The 27,135-nt window shown below is 32.6% G+C and overlaps 2 protein-coding genes across 2 annotated transcripts in view; one reads left to right on the top strand and one right to left on the bottom strand.

The window, feature by feature from the left end:
- LOC140440019 (lysoplasmalogenase TMEM86A) overlaps positions 1–22,005 on the bottom strand; it is a 90,388-nt gene extending 68,383 nt beyond the window's left edge. The window contains exon 1 of the mRNA XM_072530256.1: positions 21,872–22,005. Within this exon, the coding sequence (XP_072386357.1) occupies positions 21,872–21,886 (15 nt within the window). The 5' untranslated portion in view covers positions 21,887–22,005. The remainder of the gene's footprint in view (positions 1–21,871) is intronic.
- LOC140440018 (radial spoke head 14 homolog) lies at positions 60–27,135 on the top strand. The gene is made up of 8 exons (XM_072530254.1): positions 60–269; positions 2,482–2,624; positions 2,696–2,814; positions 14,465–14,676; positions 17,729–17,895; positions 22,448–22,591; positions 22,884–23,042; positions 26,948–27,135. The coding sequence occupies exons 1-8, from the start codon at positions 185–187 to the stop codon at positions 27,104–27,106; spliced, it is 1,188 nt and encodes a 395-aa protein (XP_072386355.1). The 5' UTR covers positions 60–184; the 3' UTR covers positions 27,107–27,135.

Raw genomic sequence — 27,135 nt, 5'->3', positions numbered from 1 at the left:
ATGAACAAAATAAGGATTGACACACCCAAATGTCACAAAATGTTTCTGTACGACTTTTATTTGTCAAACGTCTTTACTATAATATTACTATCGACACCCTGTTAGGGTAAAAGGAAGGGGAGAAAGAAAGAAAGAATAAAGTTTTTTTATGTATATACAAGTATTATAACAATTTTATACAACAATGCATTCAATCAACAAAAATTCATATTTACACAATTACTTTAAGGATATCAATCCACGACTTATTAATAGATGTGTGGAAAAAGGTAAGACATTTTTTATTATTCTTTACCTTTATAGTCCTTATCACTTTATTGGTTTGATAATATGCTTTATTCTTAAAATTGAGTTTCTGTACTTAAAAAGAATGAACACAAGATAGAACCATACAAATAGAACTAATGACTGATTTTAAAAATCTATTTAAGAAAATAATACTTAAAACAAATTTTCTAATACGTAGTAACACTCTTACTAAATCGTCTTGAGTTTTTCAACGTAGTTTTTGATCGACTTATTTATTTATGTTAGAAGAAATACTAAATTAGAGATAATATGTCGGAGACAGAAAAATTTCAATAAAACTGATAGGTAAATTCTACACCTTACGACTGTGGGCACTGAATGCGAGAACTTCAAAAAAAAATACAGATTACAGAATGATTAGACGCTTTGGTGGTTGAGTAGAGTAACAAAAGAGAATGGTATTAATAAAAAATATACGATAGGTAGTCCAGACATTTGTGGTAAAATACAGAATTACTGTAATTTTGTTAACTTCATATTAAATATTGACCGATTTTCATAAAAATTTGGGTTTAAGCTTTACTTCCTCTTTACTTCAAAATTTACCATGTGTTGGGGTGCGCTTTTAATTTTTTATGGACGAAAACTACCTCACATTGCAAAAAATTTTAAAATCGTAGATTTTAGCGTATACTTAATTGACTAAGAAGATTTATCAATAAACAGAAAAATCAATCCTTGTAAATCCATACACGCTAATAACCCTGCGTGGTTGATGCGTCATGTAAGGAAAAAATCTTCTACAGCCATCTACAGCACAGAATAACTGTTTGGGGCGATTTAATTTAATTTTTTAGAGATTAATAATTTAGTAAATTTGAAATAATTTAATCTATTCTTCAACTAAAAGTACGACAGAAAATATTGCATATTAGGTCTATGGTTGCCGCAAATCAATGAAACCGGGTTAATTTTTCTATGCATACCAGATAAAATTTCACTGAACAGCACTGGTTCCGTTTAAAATATGGCTAATAAATAATAAATCACACTTTTTGAAACATTGTTTCTATTCAAAAACAGAGCACCTAACTATAGCTTTTACACAATAGTATTAGTTTGGTCAGGATATTATGACGATATTTCATGTTTTTATATTTTTATTTAGTTTGTTTTTCGTTTCTTAAATTGTTAATATTAAATATATGTTTGTAATGTTTAAATTCACATAAAATTTATATCTATGTATGTAAAAATTGTCACTATTCCTTTTTAAACAATATTATTGAATATATTTAAATTGTTACGAGTTAGGAATTACTGTAATTGCTTTATGCTAATTTTATCTATTATCTATTTCTATTTTTGGTTGAAGTCATGTAGTGTTTACTTCTTTGGGTTTTTCACATTAAAAAAACTCAACTTATGTTTATTAAATACAGTAGACTCCCTCTATAACGAGAACTGAAATGGCAGACTAATTACCTCGTTATAAGCGGATCTCGTTATATCCAACAACAATAATACTGTGCATACATATGAATATGTAGTTTTCTAAAACACTTACTTTCTATAGTGAAGCCATTCGGAGCAATATAAGATGCTAATAAATATTGTTTGAATGGCGTTTTTAAAACAAAGTTGTTTACTTTTACTGTCAATAAAATGTATTAAAACAAAAAAGGGTTGTTTACTTTTATTGTCAATGATATACGTTAAAACAAAAAATCTGTATTCTGTAAATATGTATAAAGCGTATTTTCAAGCTTTAAATTGTCCAGTATTCTATCTATCATATTTTCTAAAGATGTGAAACAGTTTTATGCTTCTTCATTTGCGTTTTGTCCTTGGATAAAATTTCTGACAACCTTTAAAACACTTTCACATCTTGTCTATTAGGACCCATATTATTAGATGTGAATGGTCAATCCCCTACAATGACACTTATGAATCATAAATTTTACATTTCCGACTAAGAATCATAAATTGTAAGAAGTTTATTGCGGGCGGCCAGCAGTTAAAAAGGGTATTTATTTATAGCTACGGCCGGGCCAAAACGTATAAAACACGTTTTTCAATCTTATTTTATCTCGTTATAAGCAAATTTACCTCGCTATAGAGGGTTATAGTTCAATAGAAATTTCACGGGACATCTAATGTACCTTGTTATAAGCGAAACCTCGTAATAACCGTGTTCGTTATAGAGGGAGTATACTGTATTATATGTTTCAGCTCTTGGACGGAAGATACTAGATGAACATGACCTAGAACCACCTTTTAACCGCTTATGCTCAGAACAGCCTAATATACCCATCGCTGACTTGGACATAATCCACAGACCTGTGGGATTTGGCCGTTGTGCTATGACAAAATTGGTAAATAAATCGCAATTTGTTAAAATTATATCTTCTATGCACTGGCAATTATTAACCTAACACATTTCTAGAGACGGGAACTACACCACAAAGATCCAAAAGTGGTTATAGCTGCCCTGGAAAGCATATCAGAATTGGTAATAGATTCTACAAGAGGATATGAAGCGCTTAAATTACAAGTAGATGAAAGGTATGCGAGATCGTCTTTTTAATTAAGTATTTTTGCTGAAACGGTTAATCTCAGCTTTTCTCCAATATCTCGTGAATAACCGCTTCATTTAATGTCTCAACCTCCAGATTGGAAGTTAAACTTTCTTTGCTAATCCTTATAATCATGGCTCTCCTACAATAATGTCTTATACATTTCTTTAGTTTTCTTGCTTCTCTTACTACTAGTTTTGGGATTGTTTGGTGATTTTAATTATGTCTAAGCGTAAGCGCAACGATAAACGGTTAGTGGGTTATGGTCTGATGAGATCAGACTATTTGCTCCTGGACATGTCTTCACTAATTTGATGGTATTCCGATATGTCTCTTTAATCGGGGTTTAACCTATTTGGTTCGTTACCACTTTTCCAGCTCACGTAGCAAGCGCCATGTATATAACCGCGTCATAGGTAATTTAAAGAACGTGTTTGTGATTACTAGTCCTTTTTATTAGCAGAACAGTATAAACCGATCTCTTCTTTCATTATGTTCCCATTATTCCTGGTTTCCCACGGCACGTATAGCTGAATTAAATTTAGTTTAGTGTGATATGTCCTAATTTTTAGGAGCACCACTTTTTTGAAATTGAGATAAAAGATAACTACTTTGTTGATCTCTTTATAGACAATTATTGCGCGGCGGTTAGGATATTGCCATTATGAACGCTGGATTTCTGCGCCGATATCGGCAGTGCAGAGCGGTGACTGATCAGTGTAGCTGTAGCATGGAACTTACAAGAGAGCAGGTTGCAGCTCTCTTGCTGCTTAGTGACAATTTTTACAAAGTAAACAAAGATTTATAAAGTTAAACAGAGTTTACCCAATCAGACGAAAAACACATCCAAATAAAAAGATTCGACGAAAACCGATTTTTTTAAATAAAACGATTCGACGAAAACCGATTTTTCGAATATTTCAGAACGAATCCGCCCACCTTTTATTTCCGTTTGAGATGATATCTTTCCCCAACAGGGCTCAACTATATTTCTATGGAAATAATCTTTTACTCTTATATCCTATATAGTAGAATAAAGCTGAACCTTTGTTTTTAAATCGTCGATATCCATCATGCATGACTTTAAACGAATAAAGGTCGCGGCATATTATCATGCACTTATACTTTCCGGCACGTAGCGTTTCCAGTTCAGCAATCGGACTGCACGTTCACATTTTCATCTCGGTGAAGATGTGATCTCGCTTTTCTCGACAAAAATTATATGCAATTGCTCTTCTACTTAACGATGAAGAAAGAAAAACTGTAGTAAAAAGAAGGTTTGAAGTACATCCAATGCTAAGAGAAGGCAAAAAGGAAGGTGAATACTGGACATTCACAATATTATGGACATTTTAGAATAAATAGGATTCAGATTAAATATATTTTAAATTTAATTACACCTTTAGTTAAAAAACTAAGTACATACTACATTTAACGAAGTCATACATATCAACCAAATTTTTTTTTAATATTCTGTATCCAAACTAAACAAATACCTAAATAAACAACGAGGAGAAAACGACGGACCCATAAGTCACATTATCCGTACCAACAGGTTTCGACTCGTTCCGTAGCCGTCGGCAACCGTAAAATATTGTTTTAGAATACACTGAACGAAAATCATATTTAAAACCATTGAAATTATATTTTTCGGAAACTAAACGCTACGTGCTGGAAACGCAACGTGCATGATAATATGCCACGACCTTAAACATCAACACTCATCAGTGTCTGAAACGAGAATAGAAGGTTCATTCCGGTAAACGTCATAAACAGACTACCTATCAGAGCACATGGTGTCAGCGCATTGGCGCATTTTGCCGGGCCCGCCTAAATACGAAGGATTATTCGCACACAGACTCGGCGACGTTTAGCACATGCTGTCATGACTCCGAAAACCAAAGTTCAGTTTGGACGTACCCGGTCTAGGCAACAGAAACACCAGAGGAGAGACATTAGCAAATTTCATAAGAACCGAAAAAATGTTTTGCCTGAACACGTTCTATAAAAAACAAATACAAAGAAAGTGGACATGGCGTAGCCCGAACGGCCAGGTTAAGAATGAAATAGATTTTATCCTTTCCAGTGATAGATCAATATGTAAAAACATCGAGGTGCTGAACAAATTTAATACTGGCAGTGACCATAGACTAGTTCGTGCCGATATACATATTAACGTAAAGAGAGAAAGACGAAAACTATTAACAACAAACCCTTTACCGACGGCAGACATCCTAGCCAGTAATAAAGAGAAATATCAAGAGGAATTAGCACGGAAACTAGTAGCAAATACCTTTGAGCACAAGAATATAGATGAACTAGCTGAGAAAATAACTAAAGACATACAAACAGTCACTAAGAAACTTTGTTGCAGAATAAGAAAACAAAAAGAAGCTAAACTAAAACCCGAGACTCTAGAACAGATAGAGAAAAGAAGAAGAACGAACAGAGATAATCCGGACTATAAAGCGCTCAACAGAAGCGTTAAGAAAAATATTCGAAAAGACCTCAGAGCTTATAGAACAAACCAGATTCTTGAAACCATAGAGAAAAATAAGAACATGAAAGTACTAAAAACATGTAAATCCGCTGGCAGGAATAAAATCATAAAGATAAAAGACGACCGTGGAACATAAGGAAGAGATCGTTAGAGAAATCCGAAAATTTTACGAGAAGCTGTATACTTCTACTATTCCGAACCCCGGTATACCAACAAAACATATCTTAAATGTGGGCTCAGAGGATCTCCCTGAAATAATAACATCAGAAATTAGAGCCGCCCTAAAACAAATGAAAAATGGGAAAACACCAGGAGAAGATAAAATTACTTCAGAGATGCTAAAAATGGGAGGCACTGCATTAGAAGAGGCAATGAGAGCATTACTGAATAAATGCCTATTGGAAGGACAAATACCAAAAGCATGGAAAAATGCGGAAGTCATTCTACTCCATAAAAAAGGAGACGCCGCAAATATAGAAAACTACCGACCAATAAGCTTGTTGTCACACCTTTACAAACTACTAACCCGAATAATAACAAATAGATTGACAGCTAAGCTAGATGCATACCAACCGGTGGAGCAAGCAGGCTTTCGTAAGGGTTTTAGCACTATCGATCACTTGCAAACAATCCTGACAGTTATTGAAAAAACAATAGAGTACAACATACCACTACATCTGGCATTTGTCGATTATCACAAAGCATTCGACAGTATCGAGAAATGGGATTTCTTAACAGCATTGGACGACGCCAGAGTAGATTCAAGATATGCTGCCCTCCTTAAGAATATATACGATGATGCTACTTTTCACGTAAAAATAGATGATGATCTGGAAACTATGAAAATAGACCTTGGCAAAGGCGTGAGACAGGGTGACACCATCTCACCCAAGTTATTTACTTTGGCATTAGAAAATGTCTTCAAAAAACTAAATTGGGTCGAAAAGGGATTAAAAATAGATGGAGTATATCTTAACCATTTGCGTTTCGCAGACGACATAGTACTAATAAGCACAGATATCCATGAACTAAAATCAATGCTACAAGATTTAAATCACAAATCGAATCAAATAGGATTAAAAATGAATCTCGACAAAACAAAGATATTAAGCAACAGCCTAGAAAACATCACGATAGATAACATCAATGTAGAAAAGGTAGAACAATATATACAGATTGAACCAATTTAAAACGGAACATACAATTTAATATATATCTGTTTGAACTGCATTTGAAATAGTGGACCAATATAAAACTTGGACAAAAATAAATCCATACCCGGTGATAGACATTGTATAAAATATCGTTCAACTATCAGTCTCCTTTAAAGGAAAGAGGAGCTTGCCTAATAGTCGGAGAGATAGAGCCGAAATTTTGAACTGATCAGTAATCCCAAATTGACGAAATCCCAAAGGGCTGACGCGAGAGTGGATAGATACATAAGGGGTGACGGACAGGGGTGAAGTTGCAATTTTTTGGGGAAAAATTATCGATAAGTAATATGTCCGCCATTTTCATGGCTCATTATTTAGCCCCTAAAAACTATAAATCCAAAAGGGCGGACAGCTGGGTTGGTACAGAGAGCCATAAAACGGAGTCAAATGTACCACCTACCTGCGCATTTTAGGTCTCGGCAACAATTTTCAAACTGAGTTTATTATGATATTTTTATACCGATTGATTTGAAAATTTGTATGCTCACTTCTGTTCTGAGAAGCGTCAAGTAGAGTTTTCCTCAAAATTTTCGAAAAAAAATTTCCGTAAATGAAAATTTTCTTAATTTTTTGAGGTAAAATCTAATTTGTAGAATTCTTTCGATTTTCTGTCAGTTATACCATGATATTTTTCCAAAAATTTTCAAACGATTTTTCCGATAAGAAAAAAAAATTTAGAAAAACTTTAAAAATTTCGTCATTTTTCTCACTCTCATTGATGTCATTACATTCATCATCTTCGTCACTTTCACTTTCAATAATATCACATTCATTATCTGCTTCATTTTCAATCACTATCAATCACCAATCTCAGATTCTGGCATCTGAGGTCCACTAAACCATTTGAATTTATATGTTTCATCTTCAAACTCCCAACCATGTTCTTCAACAATCAATTCTGTTGGTACTTTTTTATGAGCATTTGTCCAAATATTTGAAATATAATGAGCTCGCAGTAGATGTTGGTGTAATTCATCTTGACATGGTGGTAAGCTTGAAGCATCGAAGTTTTTTAGTTTTTTTTTTAAGGTTCGTTCACATCATGCAACTTATATTGCCGGTTAAATAGTGAAAATCTGACATCGTTTACTTTCCTTTTTGGAATTGTTCTCGACAGTCCTGTTCCATATAAGTGACATACGAAAGTTTCTAAGGTTTCAAAAACTTCATTACAATCGAAGTCAGTTTCACCAAGTTGAATAAAAGCATCTTGATACTTATTACATTTAGCGCATGCGTCTAGAATTACTGATCTAAATGAACGCGCATCATTATTATTTTAATATTTTAAAATAATAATGATGCAAAATTAATGTCCAAACAGAATAAGTAAAATTATAATTAACTAATGAAAAAAAATTCAATCAATTTGAAAGTTTGAAATTTGAATTTCAAAACTTAAAAAATTGATAATTCCACTATTAAATTGATTTTTATTAATAATTTTTTGTAAAATGTTAAAGGAATTCTACAAATTGAATTTTATCTATTGAGAAATAGAAATAATATATTTTGTATTTGATTATTAATGTAATAATAAATCAAATTTTTCTTATATCTGAACAATCATTATTTATGCAATATAAATTTAAAAACCTTTTTATTGTAATAAAAAATAAGTAAAATTACTATTTGTTATGCCACAAATATTTAATAATTAACGTTATAAAATTACTTTAATTTAATAAAATATCAAATATCAAACATTTATTCAATTAAAAATTAATTCGTAAAATATTTATATTTAAGAAAAAAATGTGATTTGTAAAGTAAATATGACTTTGGTTTGGAAAAAAAAAACATTATCATAATATCATTTTAATACTACAAAATATTCTATAAAAGATTCAGACGATGACGTAGAGTTTTATCAAATGTTTTAGAAAAGTTTTTCTCATTTTTTTTTCTTATCGGAAAAATCGTTTGAAAATTTTTCGAAAAAAATCATGGTATCACTTACAGAAAATCGAAAGGATTCTACAAATTAGATTTTACCTCAAAAAATTAAGAAAATTTTCATTTACGGAAATTTTTTTTCGAAAATTTTGAGGAAAACTCTACTTGACGCTTCTCAGAACAGAAGTGAGCATACAAATTTTCAAATCAATCGGTATAAAAATATCATAATAAAATCAGTTTGAAAATTGTTACCGAGACCTAAAATGCGCAGGAAAGTGGTACATTTGACCCCGTTTTGTGGCTCTCTGTACCAACCCAGCTGTCATATTATCGATCGTTAATTTTTCCGAAAAAAATGACAACTTTATCCCTGTATAGCCACCCCCTGTACCACGAGAGGCGCTCGCCTGTAAGGCAAAGTCTTAACCCAGTTACAATGAATATATTCCAATAGAGAAATGTCATATTACTGATCAGTTCAAAATTTCGGCTCTATCTCTTGGACTATAAGGAAGCGATAAGTGGTTTGACAGCATAACTGCTTGTTTAGTCTAGTTTTTTCAGTGATTCTAGGCAACCTATTTGGGTGGAGTTTTGACTTGTTCTTGAATGAGTTCCGAATCCAGCAGCCCGCTGAAGTATTGGATTTTTATAATATAATTATTTGACAACCTTTTGTTGGCCAACCACCTAGAGCGGAGTTGAGCCGAAATACATTGATTTCGTATGTTCCGTTTTTAATTCGTTCAATCTGTATATCTAGGACATGCAATTAAAAACGAAAAGGAAAATCAAACCCTAGAAATTAAAAGAAGGACACAATTATCATGGGCTGCTTTTGGGAAGTTGAGCTTCATTTTAAAAGACAGAAAAATCCCAATACACTTAAAACGAAAAACCTATGACACTTGTATACTACCAGTTGCAACTTATGGATTGGAAACTATGGCAATAACAAGAAAAATGGCAGAACAATTAAGAGTAACTCAACGGGCCATGGAGAGGGCCATGTTAAATATAAGCCTCAGAGACAAAATAACACCGAAATACGTCGAAGAACGAAAGTAACCGACATCATGGAAAAAATAGCGACATTGAGATGGCAATGGGTAGCACATGTAGCAAGACAAGACACCAACAGATGGTCTCATAAAGTGACATTCTGGAGACCTCGAGAAACAAAAAGAAGCGTGGGAAGACCCAAAAAGAGACGGATAGACGATATAACAGCTGTAGCTGGAAAGCAATGGATGAGAATTGCAAAAGATAGGGAAGCGTGGAAACAATTGGAAGAGGCCTATGTCCAACAATGGATGAATGAAGGCTGAAGAAGAATGTACCAGTTTTGTCCAAATGTATTCTGAATTAGGCCACCATCTCGGACCTGTTCCTAATATGTATACATTTAGTCTACTCATTTCTGTTGAAGTTCCATTTATCAATTTTCATGTTGAACAATTTTATTCAGTTGGTTTTCTTTGTTTGAATACCATAGGTGGTTCTGTGGAAAGGAATATTAAAAGCGTTGTGGTAACGTACAGCTTGATGTGGAACATTCAAGTTAATCTGGCTTAACAGGTTTAGACAATCAATAAATCCATGTATGATCTTATATAAAAAATATAGCTCCTGATATATCACGACGGTTCTTGAGTGAGGGTAAAGATAATTGTTGTTGTTTTGTTGTTTGGGAATAATGTTCCAAAATAATTAATTCCAAAATAATTCAAACTAAGCAACAATACACTAATATTGTTGAGTCAATGAAAAAATACTTGCAATTCTTAGTATCAAAACCATGAAGTTTAGATACCTTTGTTGAAATAGAGTTTACGTGGTCATAGAAAGTAAGCTTCTCATCAAAAATTAAACCCAAATCCCGAATAGATAAAACATAATTCAGTGGCTGGTTATTAATATTATAGCTTGTTTCAATTCTATTGATTTTACGAGAAAAACTCATAAAACAACTTTTTTTTACATTCAAGTGAAGTTTGTTCTGATTTTACCAATTTTGTAGTCTAAGTCATCTTGCAACAAGGCTTAATCTTTTAAGCTATCTATAACTTTCCAAAATTTCAAGTCACCTGCCAACATTAGACATTTGCTATTTGGGAAACAGAAAGTGATGTCGTTAACAAAGATATTAAAAAGGAGTGGAGAACTGTGGCCTGCTTGAGGAACTCCAGATGTTAGTGAGATACTGTCAGACATATGACGATCTATCTTGACTCTTTGACTTCTACCAGATGTAGAGTATTTAATCCATTCAACAAACCTGATATGACAGCCTACATTAATTAATTTGCCAAAAAGTATTTAGTGATCTACACGATCAAATGCTTTGGAAAAATCTGTGTATATTGCATCTACCTGTTTACGGTCTTCCATTTAAGATAATATATCAGACTGATAGCAAACCAAGTTTGTAGTATTGGATTTTTTGCTATGAAAACCATGTTGTGATAGATATATTAATCCTTTACATAACCACGAAAGTTGCTATTGATTCGACAAGACAATCGAAGAGCTTAGGTGTATACAAATGCTACGATTATTTTCAATGTTGTCTTTCTGACAATATCGGAACTTTCTTTCCATGAAGAAGGAAACATAGAGGTTTCCAGAGATTTATTAAACAATATAACAAACGGCATTACAAGGGTACAGATACACTTTTTTAATCTAAAATTAAGCAGTCCATCTGGGTCAGCAGTAAGCTTATCGGGCAGCTCATTTATACCATTAAAAATATGAGTCATGGTAATCTTGAAAGGACAAATATTTGTACCAAAGTTGCTATTTAATGGATGGATAGGTACGTAAACATTGTTGTCATTTGGTGAATACACAGTTTGGAAGAAGTTCATAAATAAATTAGCTATGTCTTGGCCATTTGTTGCAGATTGGACTTGATAAAATAAGGGTTAGATAGAGTATGACTAGATTACTTATCATTATTGTACTTCCAAAATGATTTTGGATCATTTTTTAGGCCAGTATCTATACCTTTGATATAGTTCCTGAACCAAATGTCAGACAGTTGTTTACATTCAGTTCTTTGGTGGGAAAATATAATGAACATAGTCATCATCAGAACGACTATTAACATAAATATAGTGATCATGTTTTTTTCTCCAGAGTCAGTCTTCTAATATCAGCACAGAACCACTTCAACCAAAGTTGAAGTTCTATATTTCTAAAATGGCAAAAAGTAAGCAATTCCTATAGATAGAACTATATAGAATAATTTTGTAGCAACATCAATATCATTAAGCATACATACCTGCCAGTCTACGGAAGCAGGGAAGTTGTTAAGCGCTATGTAATCGCCATTCCGAAAATCATAAACCAACTTATTTCTATTTGTTTCTTTCAAATCGAGGTTTAAGCAACATTCATAACCCACATGAAGGATGCTAGGATCCACAAGGTGATCGCTTGCTTTTAATCTAAAAATACTGTAACGAAATAGCCCATCTCCGATGCGGGGTACTTGTCACAATTCTTAGAAGGATGAATCTCGAATATACAATCGATGGCATTCTCAATAGCGCCTGTCTTCGAGACGCTTCCAACGCGAAGTCTAGAGATGGATTACTCCAGATGATTCTAGAATAATACTTTTGGTATATTTGTATATGTAACGCTGTTATGAGTTGAGTTAGTTTATAAGATATTTTCGTGCTGTAAACTTATAAATAAATATATATTGAAACGACAATAAACGTATTTTATCCTTTAATTGTGGCTTATTCCCATTTAAATAGTAATTAATTTAAAATGCCACAAGAAAATAGCTTCAGAACAAGATATATTATCATTTTCGGAGTGTGAATTATATTTATTTGTATACGAAGAATTTCAAAAATCAGGTAAAATAATTAAAATATTTTATAATACTTGTCCTAAAACTAATATTATTTTTTTGTACAGATGTGTGATTATGAAAGAGAACAGAACCGGCTGTGTGATTATGAAAGAGAACAGAACCGGCTGTGTGATTATGAAAGAGAACAGAACCGGCTTCGAAAGCTCATGGAAGAAGTTGAAAGTGACGCAAAGTCAGAAAGTGAGGTCGAGGAATTTGAAAGTGAGGATGATTTCATTGAGGAACGATCCGAAGGTTCAGACAGCGAACAGGAATTGGGTGAAACGGAGTACGAAGAGACATGTAAAATTATTGACGACAATGAAATTTTTTTGTCTTTAAAGATAAAGTTCCAAAGTGGAAAAAACATTGTGCGCCTAAAAACAAGAAAGTAAAAACCAGAAGCAAAAATTTAATAAAAGTTTTACCGGGAGTACCTCGTAATCTTCAATATTTAAAATCTCCTGTTGATATATGGAATACATTTTTTACAAATGAAATTCTCAATAATATAATTCTGCATACAAATCAAAGATAGAAGCAGTGACTACTAGCTTTGTTCGTGAGAGGGACCATAAACCAACCAATACTGCTGAAATTAAAGCATTACTTGGTCTGCTTTAACTTGCAGGTGTTCGTAAAGCAAATCGTCTCAACACTGAAGATCTCTGGAAGACCGACGGCACAGGAATCGAAGCATTTCGTCTAACTATGAGTATAAGCAGATTTAGATTTCTAATGCGTTACCTTCGATTTGATGATCTAAATACTCGTGATCAGCGCAAGCAACTAGACAAATTAGCGTCTATCAGAGACATTTTTGACCAGTTCATTCATAGCTGCAAAACAAATTATGTTCATTCTGAGTATGTCACGGTGGACGAGAAATTAGAAGGATTTAGAGGTCGATGTACATTTCGACAGTACATACCGTCTAAACCAAATAAGTATTTTATCAAAATTTTTGCACTATGTGATGCCAAAATGTTCTACACGAGTAATATGGAAGTTTACGTAGACACTCAACCAGATGGTCCATACAAAACAGATAATACTATAAAATCTATTGTAGAACGTTTGTGTGAACGGATATATGGATCCAACCGGAATGTAACAACTGACAACTGGTTTACCAGTTTACCTCTTGCTATGAGTCTCAAGTCACATAAGCTTATTTTTTTAGGGACGATACGCAAAAATAAATCGGAATTACCCCCAGAGTTCATACAAGGTAAGAAACCAGTTGGATCTAGTATGTTTGCGTTTAGGCCAGATTAAACATTGGTATCTTTTATACCGAAAAAAAAAAGAATGTTTTGCTCATATCTTCTTTACACGATGATGATGATATAAATTCAGTTGGCAATAAGCCAGAAATTATAGAGTGGTATAATTCAACAAAGTGCGGAATGGACGTTGTGGACCAGTGTTGTGCTTAATATAATGTTGCCATAAATACAAGAAGATGGCCACTTGTAATATTTTATAGTATGCTGAATGTTGCAGGGATAAATAGTCTTATAATATATTCTGCAAACAATCCTAATTTAAAAATTAAACGTAGAAATTTCCTTTTACAACTTTTCCAGTCATTAGCATATGACCAACAGAAAGTACGTGCGACTTTGCCAAATCTTCCGAAAACTCTAAAAGTGAGACTACAAGAACTTTGCGGTACAGAAGAAGAAGCTGTTCCGGTACAACCGACAGCTAACAAAAGGGGACGTTGCAGTATTTGTGATTCTAAGAAAAATCGACCAACAAATTATTTTTGTATTTCCTGCAAAAAGTATCTGTGCTTAGAACATGCCAGTGTTATTTGCAATAATTGTTCCCTAGAAAGTAGGTTATACGAAATGTTTTTACCTATACGTGTTTTTATTAATTTTTGTATTATTTTTGTAAATCAAGTGTATAAGTTTAAATTTTTTTTATAACTTTAGTAATATAAAACGGTTTTACAACTAGCGGAGTAGTTTTTTGTTATCGGACTCTCAGTCCGGACGTTAAACCTTGTTTGATAGCATAATATATGTATTTATCTTAAAAGAATAAGTATATAAAAATTTTATAATTAACTCAGTACTTATTCACCAAGTTATTGATGATATCCAAAGCTTCATTATATATCAATAAATTCGATTATTTATTTTAGATTGACCGATTTGTTAATGGACGAAAATCCAGCTATTAGGGAAAGAACTGCAAGAGCGTTAAAAATTTTGGCAAAATTAGCAGATGGTAAAACGAAAATTGTTAAAAACAGCACACTTTTACATAATCTTGCGGCATGTTCAGAAGATAATAATAAAAAAGTTCGACTTCAAGTGGCTCTTGTATTACAAAATATTGCTGAATTTTGGATGAGTACGTAAAACAGTTACATGAGTTATTATTTATAAATAGTGTTATATAAACATCATATAGAATTTTTCATACAAAAATCATGTCACGTCATTCAAGATTTACGACGTCAGAACCCCACAGCGTTGTCAAAACATCAGAATAGTTAATAAGTGAAGAATTTTCAAAATGTCAACTATTTAAGAATACACTAGTCACGTCATTAATACAAGTGACGTCAGTTTGTATAAATCGTGACTTGACATGATTTTAGTAAAAAAAATACTATAAACCATATACATATGGTTCAAAGCAATGAAAGAGCTAGGAATACCAAATATGTTGGTACTTTAACAAAATTAACTCTTGAAAAAGTTTAATGTAGAGTACGAATTCAGAGGGAAGTGCCTGAACCCTTTAAAACAAATAACGGGCTGCGCCATGGAGACCCTCTCTCTTGTATACTGTTCAATATGACTATGGAAAAAATAATACGTATGTCACAAATCACAACCATTGGTTCAATATATAATAAATCAGTGCAAATCCTTTCCTATGCTGATGATATTAATATTGTTAGGAGAATGGAAAACGCTGTACGAGAGGCGTGTGTAGCAATAAAAGAATAAGCTACAAAAATGGGTTTAATAATAAACACCAACAAAAACGTATATGAAACGTACAACAAAGTACATGAAAATAAGCACGCAACAACAAATCCTGCGCCAAATCTTCCTTTTATTCTGCTAGTGTGTCTATTCCACTCTTTTTTCCTGTTTAGCACCCAACCATTAGTATCGTCTACCCCACAGATATTTTCTTTTCACGACCCTTCTTAAGAATATTCGATTCAAGGCTAATGTCTAACTCTCATACTATATTTTGCTCAATTTGTACAAAAAAATTTATATGTTTATTATGTCATCTCTGGATGTTTTTTAGAATCAGTTTATCAATATATTTAAAATTAATATTGTTATTCCATCTGTTAAAGCCTCAAACATTCAGATCAAACCTCATGTACAACTAAAAATCACATTACAATTATACTTATACATTGCACAATAATCACACATCTGGTCGGTTCGTTCTCGTTCCCAGTCTTTGCCTCAAAGTTTTTTTTTTAATGGCATAGACCTTAGTCATTCAGCCAGTTGCAATAGATTCTCCAATCAGACAAATACACAACTCTACCCCTAATAGAAAACTAACGGATAATTAATAGAAGAATATACGACAAGGAAACTTACAGGGTCACTTGCTTCTCGTCTAGGGGCCCACAGTAGACAAACAAAACTGGACCACGGATAAGGTGTTATAACCTTTAGGGTAAACAAAGGATACAAATCTCAAACATTCAGATCAAACCTCATGTACAACTAAAAATCACATTACAATTATACTTATACATTGCACAATAATCACACATCTGGTCGGTTCGTTCTCGTTCCCAGTCTTTGCCTCAAAGTTTTTTTTTTAATGGCATAGACCTTAGTCATTCAGCCAGTTGCAATAGATTCTCCAATCAGACAAATACACAACTCTACCCCTAATAGAAAACTAACGGATAATTAATAGAAGAATATACGACAAGGAAACTTACAGGGTCACTTGCTTCTCGTCTAGGGGCCCACAGTAGACAAACAAAACTGGACCACGGATAAGGTGTTATAACCTTTAGGGTAAACAAAGGATACAAATCTAAATTTCCACACGATCATGAAAAATTCCATTCTCGCGTACAAATTCTATAGAACTGTGCATGTGTCTGACAAGAAATCTATAATATTATATTTTTGTTGTGAGCCTGTAGCCAGTAGCGACTGGATATTGAATGGTGCATACATATTAAATTCAATTAATTTTTTGTAGAGAGAGTTTGAATGCTGTTGAAACTTGGGACATTCAAAAAAGATGTGATCAAGATCACCTAGTTTTCCGCAATGTTTGCAATTATCATCTTCAATCACATTTATTTTATATAAATGACTTGGATAACACGCATGTCCAAAGCGTAGTCTATTTATGGTAGTTATATATTTACGTGGAGATTTAAAATTCTTAAACCAAGTAGTTTGTGGAATAACTGGTTGTAAAGTGGTGTATCTTGTTAGGTTTGTAAAGCAGTAAAGATTCCATTGATCTTTCCATGTCGATAGCTGATTTTTTTTTAAATCGTAATGGCATCTGATACACATAAAGAATATGACAATAAAGTGCCTGATATTATACTGGTTTTAGCTAAGTAATCTACATATTCATTATCTTTGAGTCCAATATGTGCCTTAACCCAAATAAATTTTATATTAAAGCCAGAGTCTGCTAAGTGCTTTAATTGATCCTTTATTTAAAAAATATAAGGATTACTAAATGTTTTGGGCAAACAAGTATTTTTTATGTTCTGTAAAACTGAAAGACAATCTGAAAGAATTAACGATTTTTTAATATAAGAGATTTTAAACATATTTTAGATTTTAGACATATTTTAAAGCTTCGAGTATGGCCAATGATTCAGCCGAGAAAATTGAAAACTCATTGGAAAGTTTGTACTTAAATTCAGAACCTCCTGAGGGTAGAAAATAGGCACAGCCAGTCCCTTCTATTGATTTAGATGCGTCCGCGCCTCAAAGTTATCTGATCTTGGGCCAGGTCTTCTTCCAAATCATGAGCCCTTATAGCACGATTTATTCAGTCGCTCCACGAATTAAGGGGTCGGCCTCTTTTATTTATTCATGAAGGTTGCCAGAAGAATATTCGTTTCGCCCTCATTGATTCCTCCATTCTAAGTAAATGAACCAATCATCTAAGACTTTTTTCTCGATACGTTTAGCAGTAGTTTCTGACGTTAACATTTTTTTCTGATTTCTTCGTTGAGAATCTGGCATACTCTAGAAATTATGGCAGATCGTCATAGGTAGTTCATTTCGACTGATTTAGGTCGTCTTTTGTCTTCTTCTTTCATTGTTCAAACTTCGCAGCCTTATGTAAGATCTGAATCAACAATGATTTGATCTTCCAATCTTTAATTGGTTCATCTTTACCAATTAATATTAAAGTAATTTTTATAAATTTTTAGCTGCTGATACTTTGGTAGAATTTGGATTCATTTCAATAGTGTTACACATTCTTAAAAATAACGAAGACAATTGTATTAAGCTTATCCATCTAAAAACGTTACGAGCGTTGATGTACGGAATTCAGGGTAAAATGGTAGCACTAGATAATTCAGGATATAATATTTTAGTAAGTATTTAATTTTTAATAGTTTTCATCGAATGAATCGGTATGAGTTGATTCGGTTCTCCAGCACTAGGAAAACAGCCTAACAAAAAACCCAAAGTTTGTCTCAGAAATGTAGATAACAAACTTTTAAGACAGAAAATAGTTACAGAACAGAATAATAAACATTGGAACTTGGACTACAAAAGCGCCAAATGGGAAACTGGGGATAATGAAAAAGGAACTAGACATTAAAAAAAAAACATAAATGCAAACAAAAACATAAATGCAAAAAAGGACAATACGTATAATTGTAATGTGGAATATCTTGAGAAGGAAGAACAAAAAATAGGAGTTTTTATACTCATTAACCATAAGTTCAAAAACATATTACGGACTGGAAAGCAGTCAGTGAAATATTCTTGGGATAAACGTAAACACGCATAAAAAAATCAGTGTTACTTTCGTATATGCTCCATCTTATGTTAAGCCAGCAGCTATAAAACAAGAATTCTTTAAAAAGCTCAAAGAATTTAAAGAAATCGGCAGTACGCGAGAGATACTAATTCTTGATGACGAAAAAAACTGACACTAATGACAAGTATATTTCTCTAAAAATAATAATAATAATAATAATAATAATAAGCATAAACCACTTATCTAAGCAAGAAACAGTGTGCATCGGGTTTGAGTAAACCTTTGCATGGTCGTCATAAGCCAAGAATATGTCGACAATACAGCGTCGAACTATTCGCTGACAACAGGAAAGATGTTTCCCGAGACTGAGGATTATATACTTGCCATTCAAGAGCAGGTTATTTTAGCCAAAAATTAGCTCAAATATATTGTCAAAGACCCTCTAGTCAAAAGATCTTAAGATACAAATAAGGCAGTGGAAACAATGGAGACAACGGAGAATGGAAAGTACGCAGGCGATACCTATTATCCTCTCTACTACTGGAGTAGTCATTCCGAAGAAAATTCTAGAAGACATAAAACAGCTCGATCTTTGTGAACATCTTTATAAGACCATGCAGAAAGCTATTCTACTTTCGACGTCCTGTTGCATACAAATATTTTTAAACACACCTCACAAAGGCACAAAAACTCCATCCCTGTAATGCAATAGAAAGAATAACATTACGGCAGGAAGGGACTTGGATAAGCAATTAGAAAAACAGATTGCTAATTTAAGAAATTATTTTCGAAAGCAGGCTGAGACATCTACTTTACATCAAGCGATTTGCGCAGTACATGACACAACACCATAGCTTAAACTGAGGGAACCAGAAATGCGCATAAACCACCTTCATAAGGACGAAAAATGCGCACCTGGATAAATAAACCTCGACATGGGCGACATCCCAATGAAGTCAATCAAGATGTTTGGGAAAGTATGTACTTACTATTTCTTTCTTATTTTTACTCTTAATATTTCTGTTACGGTACTGTAATGTGATCTAAATTCAATGCTATGTATCCTAACGACTTTGGTAAATATATTGCTTCCTGTAAAACCTGGTCGTCTCATCTATTATGCTTAAGTGCGAAGAATTTGACTCCTTTGTATTCTGTGTCACAAATATGCACACAAGTGTACGGTTTCGTATTACGGTCTCAATTAACTTAAAGTATCGCATTCTAAATCACAATACAATAGGGTGATTTATTGATGTACCCTCTTCTACCCAACGGCCAAAAGATTATTTTCTGACCTGCAATCTCAAGACACTTTATCTCAAGACAGCGAACGAAACACATCAAGTTTGTTGGCTCTCGTGCCATAGAGCCGCGTCGGCCGGCGCCCCGACGGTACCAACGAGATTTCCTTGGCTACGATTCCAGTATTTCAAAGGGTAAGTCTATATTCTTTGTACAGACATCAATAATGAGTAAGACCAGTTAATTTCCTAATTTATTGACAGTTATATTTGCTATTTTTCGCTAATTGATTTACAAACAAATTATTTCATTTTTTCGTTATTATTATTTATCGAATATCATTTAACCAGCGACCTCATTAAGTTTTATACAAAACACAAGACAATGTCGATAATACAACGTCTAACTATTTTCAGGATTAGGTTAGACCAACCAAAGATTATCTAAAATATATCGTCAAAGATCCTCAGGTCCAAAACAACAACTGCCGATATGGGTCAAACCAACAAACCAATTAACATATAACCGGAAGTTGCCAGGCATTTGCTGCAACTGAATATAAGGAACGGCGTGACCCAGTAGGACAGATCATATTAGTTATTAAAATAACGAGACAAAAACACTAATTGATCTGGAGATAAATAACAACAAGAATCTGCGTGTTAAAGATAACAAGAACATGGAGAATGGAAGGTACCCAGGCAATACCTATTATTCCCTCTACTACTGGAGTCATTTCGAAGAACCTCCTACGAAACATAAAAAATCTGGGTCTGAATTTCTGAATTTCTATTAGATAATGCAGAAAACTGCAATATTCGCGACGTCCAGATGAGAACGAAAATTTTTGGGAGATAATCCAACATACCAAGTTTTCTAGGACTAGATAATACGGAAAGAGCCTCACCAGAGCTCGACCCTTTTGTTACCGTAGGTAACTGGGATCAGGAAATTTTTTCCTTAGAGGGAGTAAGTTCAGTATGGCTGAATCTGGATAATACTATTTTATGGAGTACTCACATATATTATAAAAAACAAAATTTACATCTACAAGGTTATGATTAAAACCAGTCTATTATATGGTGAAGAAACTTGTGAGTCTAATAAAAAAGCATAAACATATGGTCCTAGGAGTAAAAATTGATGCAATTAAATTCAGAAATCTAGATGAGAATAATAAATGAAAGATATTAGACGTATAAAAGTAACAATCATAAAAGATATGGAAAGCAAAATAGTTGATATGGTTCGTATAGACACGTAAATATAATAACTGACCAGATGCTCTCAAAGAAAGGCACAGCCGACATCCTCAAAGCGATAAGCGCAAGAGATGTCAGAAATGACCACCTTTTGCAGAATAGGGAGGAATAGAGGAATGTTACGAGCAAAGCCCGAAATTGGACAATCCTAGCATTGTATGGAAATTATTATTCACTTCTATTATCGAAACGCTCATCGATTCGAATTGATTATTATTGGCAAGCACACCAAATCAAAAATCGAACAGTTCCTGTTAATTATCTGATATTTTTATATTTTATATTTATATATAGAGTTGTTCTTTTTCGAATCGACAATGTGATGAAATGCTGTGTCAAACTAAAATGTAAATAATAAGAAGAAATTGTTCTACAATACAGTGAAATGTTAGTGAAACATTTAAAGCTTCAAGAGATGTATACATCATTATAATACAGGCATGTGTTTGTGAAACATTTAAGATTTTCAAGAGATGTGTATGATAATTTAAAATAATTTAATCCTACAATCCAGCCCAAATTAATTATGGATTTATAACTTTATTGATGTTTGTTTATTTTTAATAACAAATGGGAAATAATCGTAAAAATTGATACGAATCGATATCTGTCATATTCTCCCAAACTTTGACGTATAGCTACTTATTAAAATTTAAACATTGTACAGTATTTCTTTTATACAAAGTCCGACGATTTTGTCTATTTCGGAGATTGTACAGTAAAGGGGTACAATGCTAAAAGTGGACAAGATTTTCCGTACAATACTAGGTTTGTCCAATTTCGGACATTGCTCGTAACGTATATATAACATGTATTATATCTCCTGTACAAAGAGAAAAGATACGTAAGTCACGCACAGCCAAGCACAAAGTTAAAAAAAGTTATGTACTGAGACAGTGCCGAGATAGGTAATGGGCGAGATAATAGAATATTATGTATGTAAAGGAAATATTATAAAAATAAGTAGAGAAAATGTTTTATATAATCAATTATTTACACACTATGTTTCCATTTACATACGTCGTTGAAATTTCTAAGAATATTATAATTATACAATTAGGGGCTACTGTACTTACCATTGACTTAGACATTGCAAAAATTCAGTGGATATGCCTGGTACTTTTGAACTATTCTCGTTAATCATTCAATATTTGGTTATTATTTTTAAAACCATATTTACAACGAACATTAACCTTATCTAATGTATTAAAAGTAGCTTGTGATTTATTTTATTTATCACCTTATAATAATAAGCGATTACGTTAAGTACCTAAAAAATTTAAAACTAATTGTAAAGTAACAAAACCTTTATGATATTTCTAAATTAAAGGTTTTTTTTTCTATTTTAAAGGTCGTCCATAATATAAGGTGACCAGAATTTAAATTATTATAAACGATGCACTTTATAAAAGGAGGATATTATTTTTATACACACATATTATATGATGAAATGTTTCGTTAAAACTTTCTCTGCCAACCCTATTTTCTAAATGAATATTTCTGTTCAATTTTTTCACATGCGAAAAATCATGTCATTTTTCGCTGTAATACATTTGTCCCATTTGTTTAATATATGGTTATCAGTGGTCTAACATTATTTTGATTATTGTTTTAATTTTATTTTATTCAGATTATTACTAAACATTTTATAGTTAACGTTTTTAAACGATGAAAATGGTCCAATATTGTCTGTTGCTTTGGAATGCTTAGCCATGCTAACTTCAACTTGTCTTGGAGAAAAATTTGCAAGAGAAGTTAATCTTCTTGATATATTAGACAAATTGCTACAAGACGAGGTATGTATATAGCTACTTAATACTTATAGTAATGACAAATTTCATCAATAGGTTGATAAAAAGAGCAACAATCTTGAAAAATAATGCAAGTTGGTTAACATTTTTTTGTGCTTAAGCTATAACGATAATCACAGTATTTTTCTGATAACAATATTATACGATCTTTTGGTAATGAATAATAATGACCAATATTACTATTAAGGCATTAAAGTGCAATTTGTTATACCAACTTTGGCATTCTTTTTCACTATAACCAATATATTTATACCCATATTTCCATACATTTTGTTAGAGAAAAGAAGTTCATACCCAAACAGCGCATGTCATGATGTTCTGTACAGTAAAAGGAACTGGAAAAATTTTAGCTAGTAAGCGTCCGAGAATTGTTCCCAGATTAATTCAACTATGTCAAAATAAGGAAAATGTTAATACACAATTATTTGCATTACAGGTAAATCTTATTCATAATAATTCCATTGTACTACTCATCATATCTGATCTGATCTGTTAATATTAGTACATCATCAGATGTACTATTATTATCAGATCAACATTTTCTTGACCCCTGGGTTCTTTCTTCTTGTTTTCATTGGCCTTACTTCTCAGTTAATGATCCCACCTCTACCATTCTACATTTTACTATAATAATGAATTCTTTTCCTACTACATTATTCTAGTAAAACTTGCATGGAAAATTAAATATAGCCGAAATTTGAGGATTTTATTTAACAAAAATATTGTTAATCTACAAAATTTTAAATTTCTCCAATTTTCTCTATAGAGGGTGCGTATTATGCATCTAGAAGACATGCTTGCCCTGTCTACAATTTTACGTTCTATTCACATCTTTGAGCATTATCACAGAGTTATCTGACAATCTATCAGATAATCAGATAGTCAAACACAAACTCGAAGACAAGGGTAGGCACTCTCATTCATATTTCCCATCGCGAAGTGGATACGCGTATGTCGCACCTTGAAAACCATAGGGCAGTAACTGCAAAAATCATAATGTTGATTTATGAGCGTTTCAATTTTTTTTAAAGTTAATATTATTTACTGTTGTTCCAAAAATTAAGTTACAAATCTGGTATTTAACATAATTGTCTTTAATTTTGCATATTTTTATATGCAGTAAGAAGGAGTATGTGAAATTTATTTCACGAAATAGGTATTTTAGCACATACGGCCATATGGTTTTAAATTATATATCAATTTTGGAAAATGATGCTGTAAAAATTAATATCAAATAAAAAATTTTTTATTTAAGATTGTACTTATTTATTACAATTTTTTGGTTTTAACACTTAATCAAAATCATGCATATTGTATTCTATTTGCTCGGTTTCTACTGTTCCATTGTTCACATGTAAATCTTCATAAAACCTATGGTAGTGCTCTTGAATAACATTAGCCTTACATAGTTAGAGCAGATCTTGGTTTTTTAGATTGGATATTCCTTCCATATGCTTTACTTAGTTCCATATTAGCCACCAACCCTCGTTGTCTTCGTCTTATATTAATGGTTCTAAAGTCTGTATCGTTGTAGCTTGTCTTAACCTGAAACTTATTTTTAAGTATCTTCTCCACCTTGATCATCTTAATCTCATTCCAGACGACCTGATTTCCTTCTTCGTCAATGTTATAATTTTTCCCCATTTCCTTACATAATTTTTTAAAGTCCAATATATCCGATGTAGACATTTCATTAATTTTGTAAGGGTGACCTTGCGCAGGTATATAAATTGGTCCTCCTTTTAATGCCTTTTTTTTTGTTTCTCAATCAAAGAATGCATGTTCTCTCCCCCATTTTGGGAGTGACCTGTTATCAAAAGTTTGTGGGTAATTTTAGGTATGTTCAATTTCTGTACTGCATAGAGATAAAGACAGACAATATTCTTATTCTTATTTTGCCCACTGGAGTTATACAAATATAATATTATTTTCTGTTCTCTGGCATGGTTCCTCAGAAATTGTAACAGGCATGAGGCTATTTCGTTTGGACCACGATTAGCAATTCCCTCGAACCAAAGGTAGCAGTGTCCTGCATTTGTGGTCAGGTCTTTAATTGTCTGTGGGTTTAATTGTGAAATTAAATGTTGATAATCTCCCTTTGTAATAAAATAAGGAGACATCGCCTGAAGGTGTTGGTAATACGGCTTGTAAGTCAAAACAAGCAGTAATGCAAGTATTGGATTTTGCAGATTTTGAGTCATTTTTTTTTCTTTTCTACTAAGTTCCACTTCTTAACGGTGAGTATTATAGGCTGCGTCTAATGTAGATTTATCTAATGAAATTTTGTAACTTTCATATAGCGAGCAGATGTCTTTTTTGGGCTTAAAGAAACTTATATTAAATTCCGTGTTAAATATGGTCCTAAACGTAGCGTAATTTCCGAACACCGAACCTTTTTCTTTTCAAAATTTTATATAATCGCAATGAATATCAGTCAGAGTTTTATCACCACTGACCAATTCTCTGGTAGTTTGTTTTCTTAAGCAGTGAGATTCCACTCTAGGAAGGGATTCGATGTAACTCATTATGTTTTGTTTCACGACTCCGTCGATTCTTTTTCCATTATTGTGAGTTCCTCGCTTGTCTTTTGGGATAAACCCATCTACAGTACGACGTTGTATATTTGTTATAGTCTTTTCGCTTATTCCCAGTGTTGCAATAAAATTGTGCTTATACCCTCTATGTTTCTTGCCGTTCACTTCGAAGAAATAGGCATAGTTTGCTCGACGATTACTGTCTGGATTTACTATTCTATATTTCACATTAGTTTTTTCCATTGATCTTCCTATAAAATTCCACTGAAGATGTAAGTCTCCTAATGCCCAATAATTTTTAAATAATTGCGTTCTTTGTTCATCAGTTACATTTTTGCATTTAAATTTGCATTTTCCCTCAGTACTTCTTGCTTTAATTTTACGAGCAAGGGTAACATTTTTTTTTTACATTAACATAATCCATTCCTGAATTGCGTAATTTCTTTCATTATTTTTTGTCCATTCCTCCGGTTGACATTTCCTCTTTTTACTTTACTTTTTAGAGCTTATCTGCACAACTTGAGTATTAGAATCAGTAACAATATTCAGTCTTGGACAAATTTCCTCATCTGTGTTGTCATCCGAAGGTGAATTCGATTTGGTTTGAGGGTGCCAGGTACGATCGTCGTCCATGATTTTGATGACGGTTAAATATCACTTAGATCCTTATAAACAGATATTTCATTTTTTTTCGTTAGTCTTTTTAATGCGTTTGTATTTATTTGATACTTCCCTGTATTGTTTAAAAATTACTTACAAAGAAAGAGAAATCCCCGGAAATTCGTAATAAAAAATTTCAAACCTAATCGTAACATATTTATAACATCATTCCGGTATCGGTAATAATAAATCATTCACTTACTCTTAAACTTTTATGTAAATATTATGACCTAAATGCTATTCCTCAAAATATAATAAAACTTAATTGTTTCAAATAGTTGATGTGAGCACTTTGGTCCCGTTCTTTATTTTATTAAATAAAATTTGTATTATGGTTGTTTGGAATAATTCCTTCAACATAATAATTATTGTTATTGTTATATATTATATTGGTATTTAAGTAATGTAGAAACTTTTATAAATTTTCCCTGACAACATGATGATACTTTTAAGTAAAGTTGGTCGACAAAGGTTTAATCCAACATCATTTAATACACGAATTTCTTCAAATAAAACATATAAATATAAGTACGTGCCTTGCGTAGTATGTTATCTCGCAAAGATTGTAGAAAATTCAATCTTCTATGGTTTATGGTTCTTGAATTGCTTCTTACTACGTTTAACTAAATTAAAAACGATTGTTTACTCACAACACAACAGATAAAAGTAGTTACAGGCAATGTTACATTTTTGCCAGGCTTGAAAAACCATTTGGCATTAACTGCTAATATTGCCAGATAGATCTGAGTTTTTGTTTCTATTTTAGAACCATAGAGCAACAACTGCAGATAATGCCTGATGGTATAAAAAGATGAATGGATTTTTTACAAAAGCCATAAGGACGTATCTTTCTGGTGCCGAATTTAAAATTCGTTGCAGATGCTGCTAAATAGAATTAAAAAATAGATTTTTTTATCTATTAGACTGCATTAAAAGGTCATTTTACGAAAAAATTGCAGATATTGCCATATGGTTTTCAAGGTGCGATGTGTGCGCCATCTACCTTGGATGGAAGAAAGTTTAAACCATGATTTTTCTCCCAACTATGCACCGACCGCTAAAATCCAATCTGTTTAGACATAAATAATGGTCTTTCATGCCTTCTATATGCGTAATATGTCACTATCTATAGTTTTATCATTTTTAGGCATTGACTAATATTTGTGAGCATCCAGCTATAAGAAAGCAAATAAATGTAGAGTTTTCTCACGAAGTTGAAAAAATTCAGGTTGGTTTTGATCCCAATATCAAAGTACACAAAGACAAATTATTGGAAGTTATATCTTGGACACCGCATACAACTTAATGTAGAAGGAAATAAAATATTATGCATAA

This window comes from Diabrotica undecimpunctata, chromosome 4, assembly GCF_040954645.1.
Source record: "Diabrotica undecimpunctata isolate CICGRU chromosome 4, icDiaUnde3, whole genome shotgun sequence".
In the NCBI taxonomy this organism is placed as follows: Eukaryota; Metazoa; Arthropoda; class Insecta; order Coleoptera; family Chrysomelidae; genus Diabrotica; species Diabrotica undecimpunctata.
Note: the sequence above shows the minus strand (reverse complement) of the source record. Positions and strands in the feature narration are given on the sequence as shown.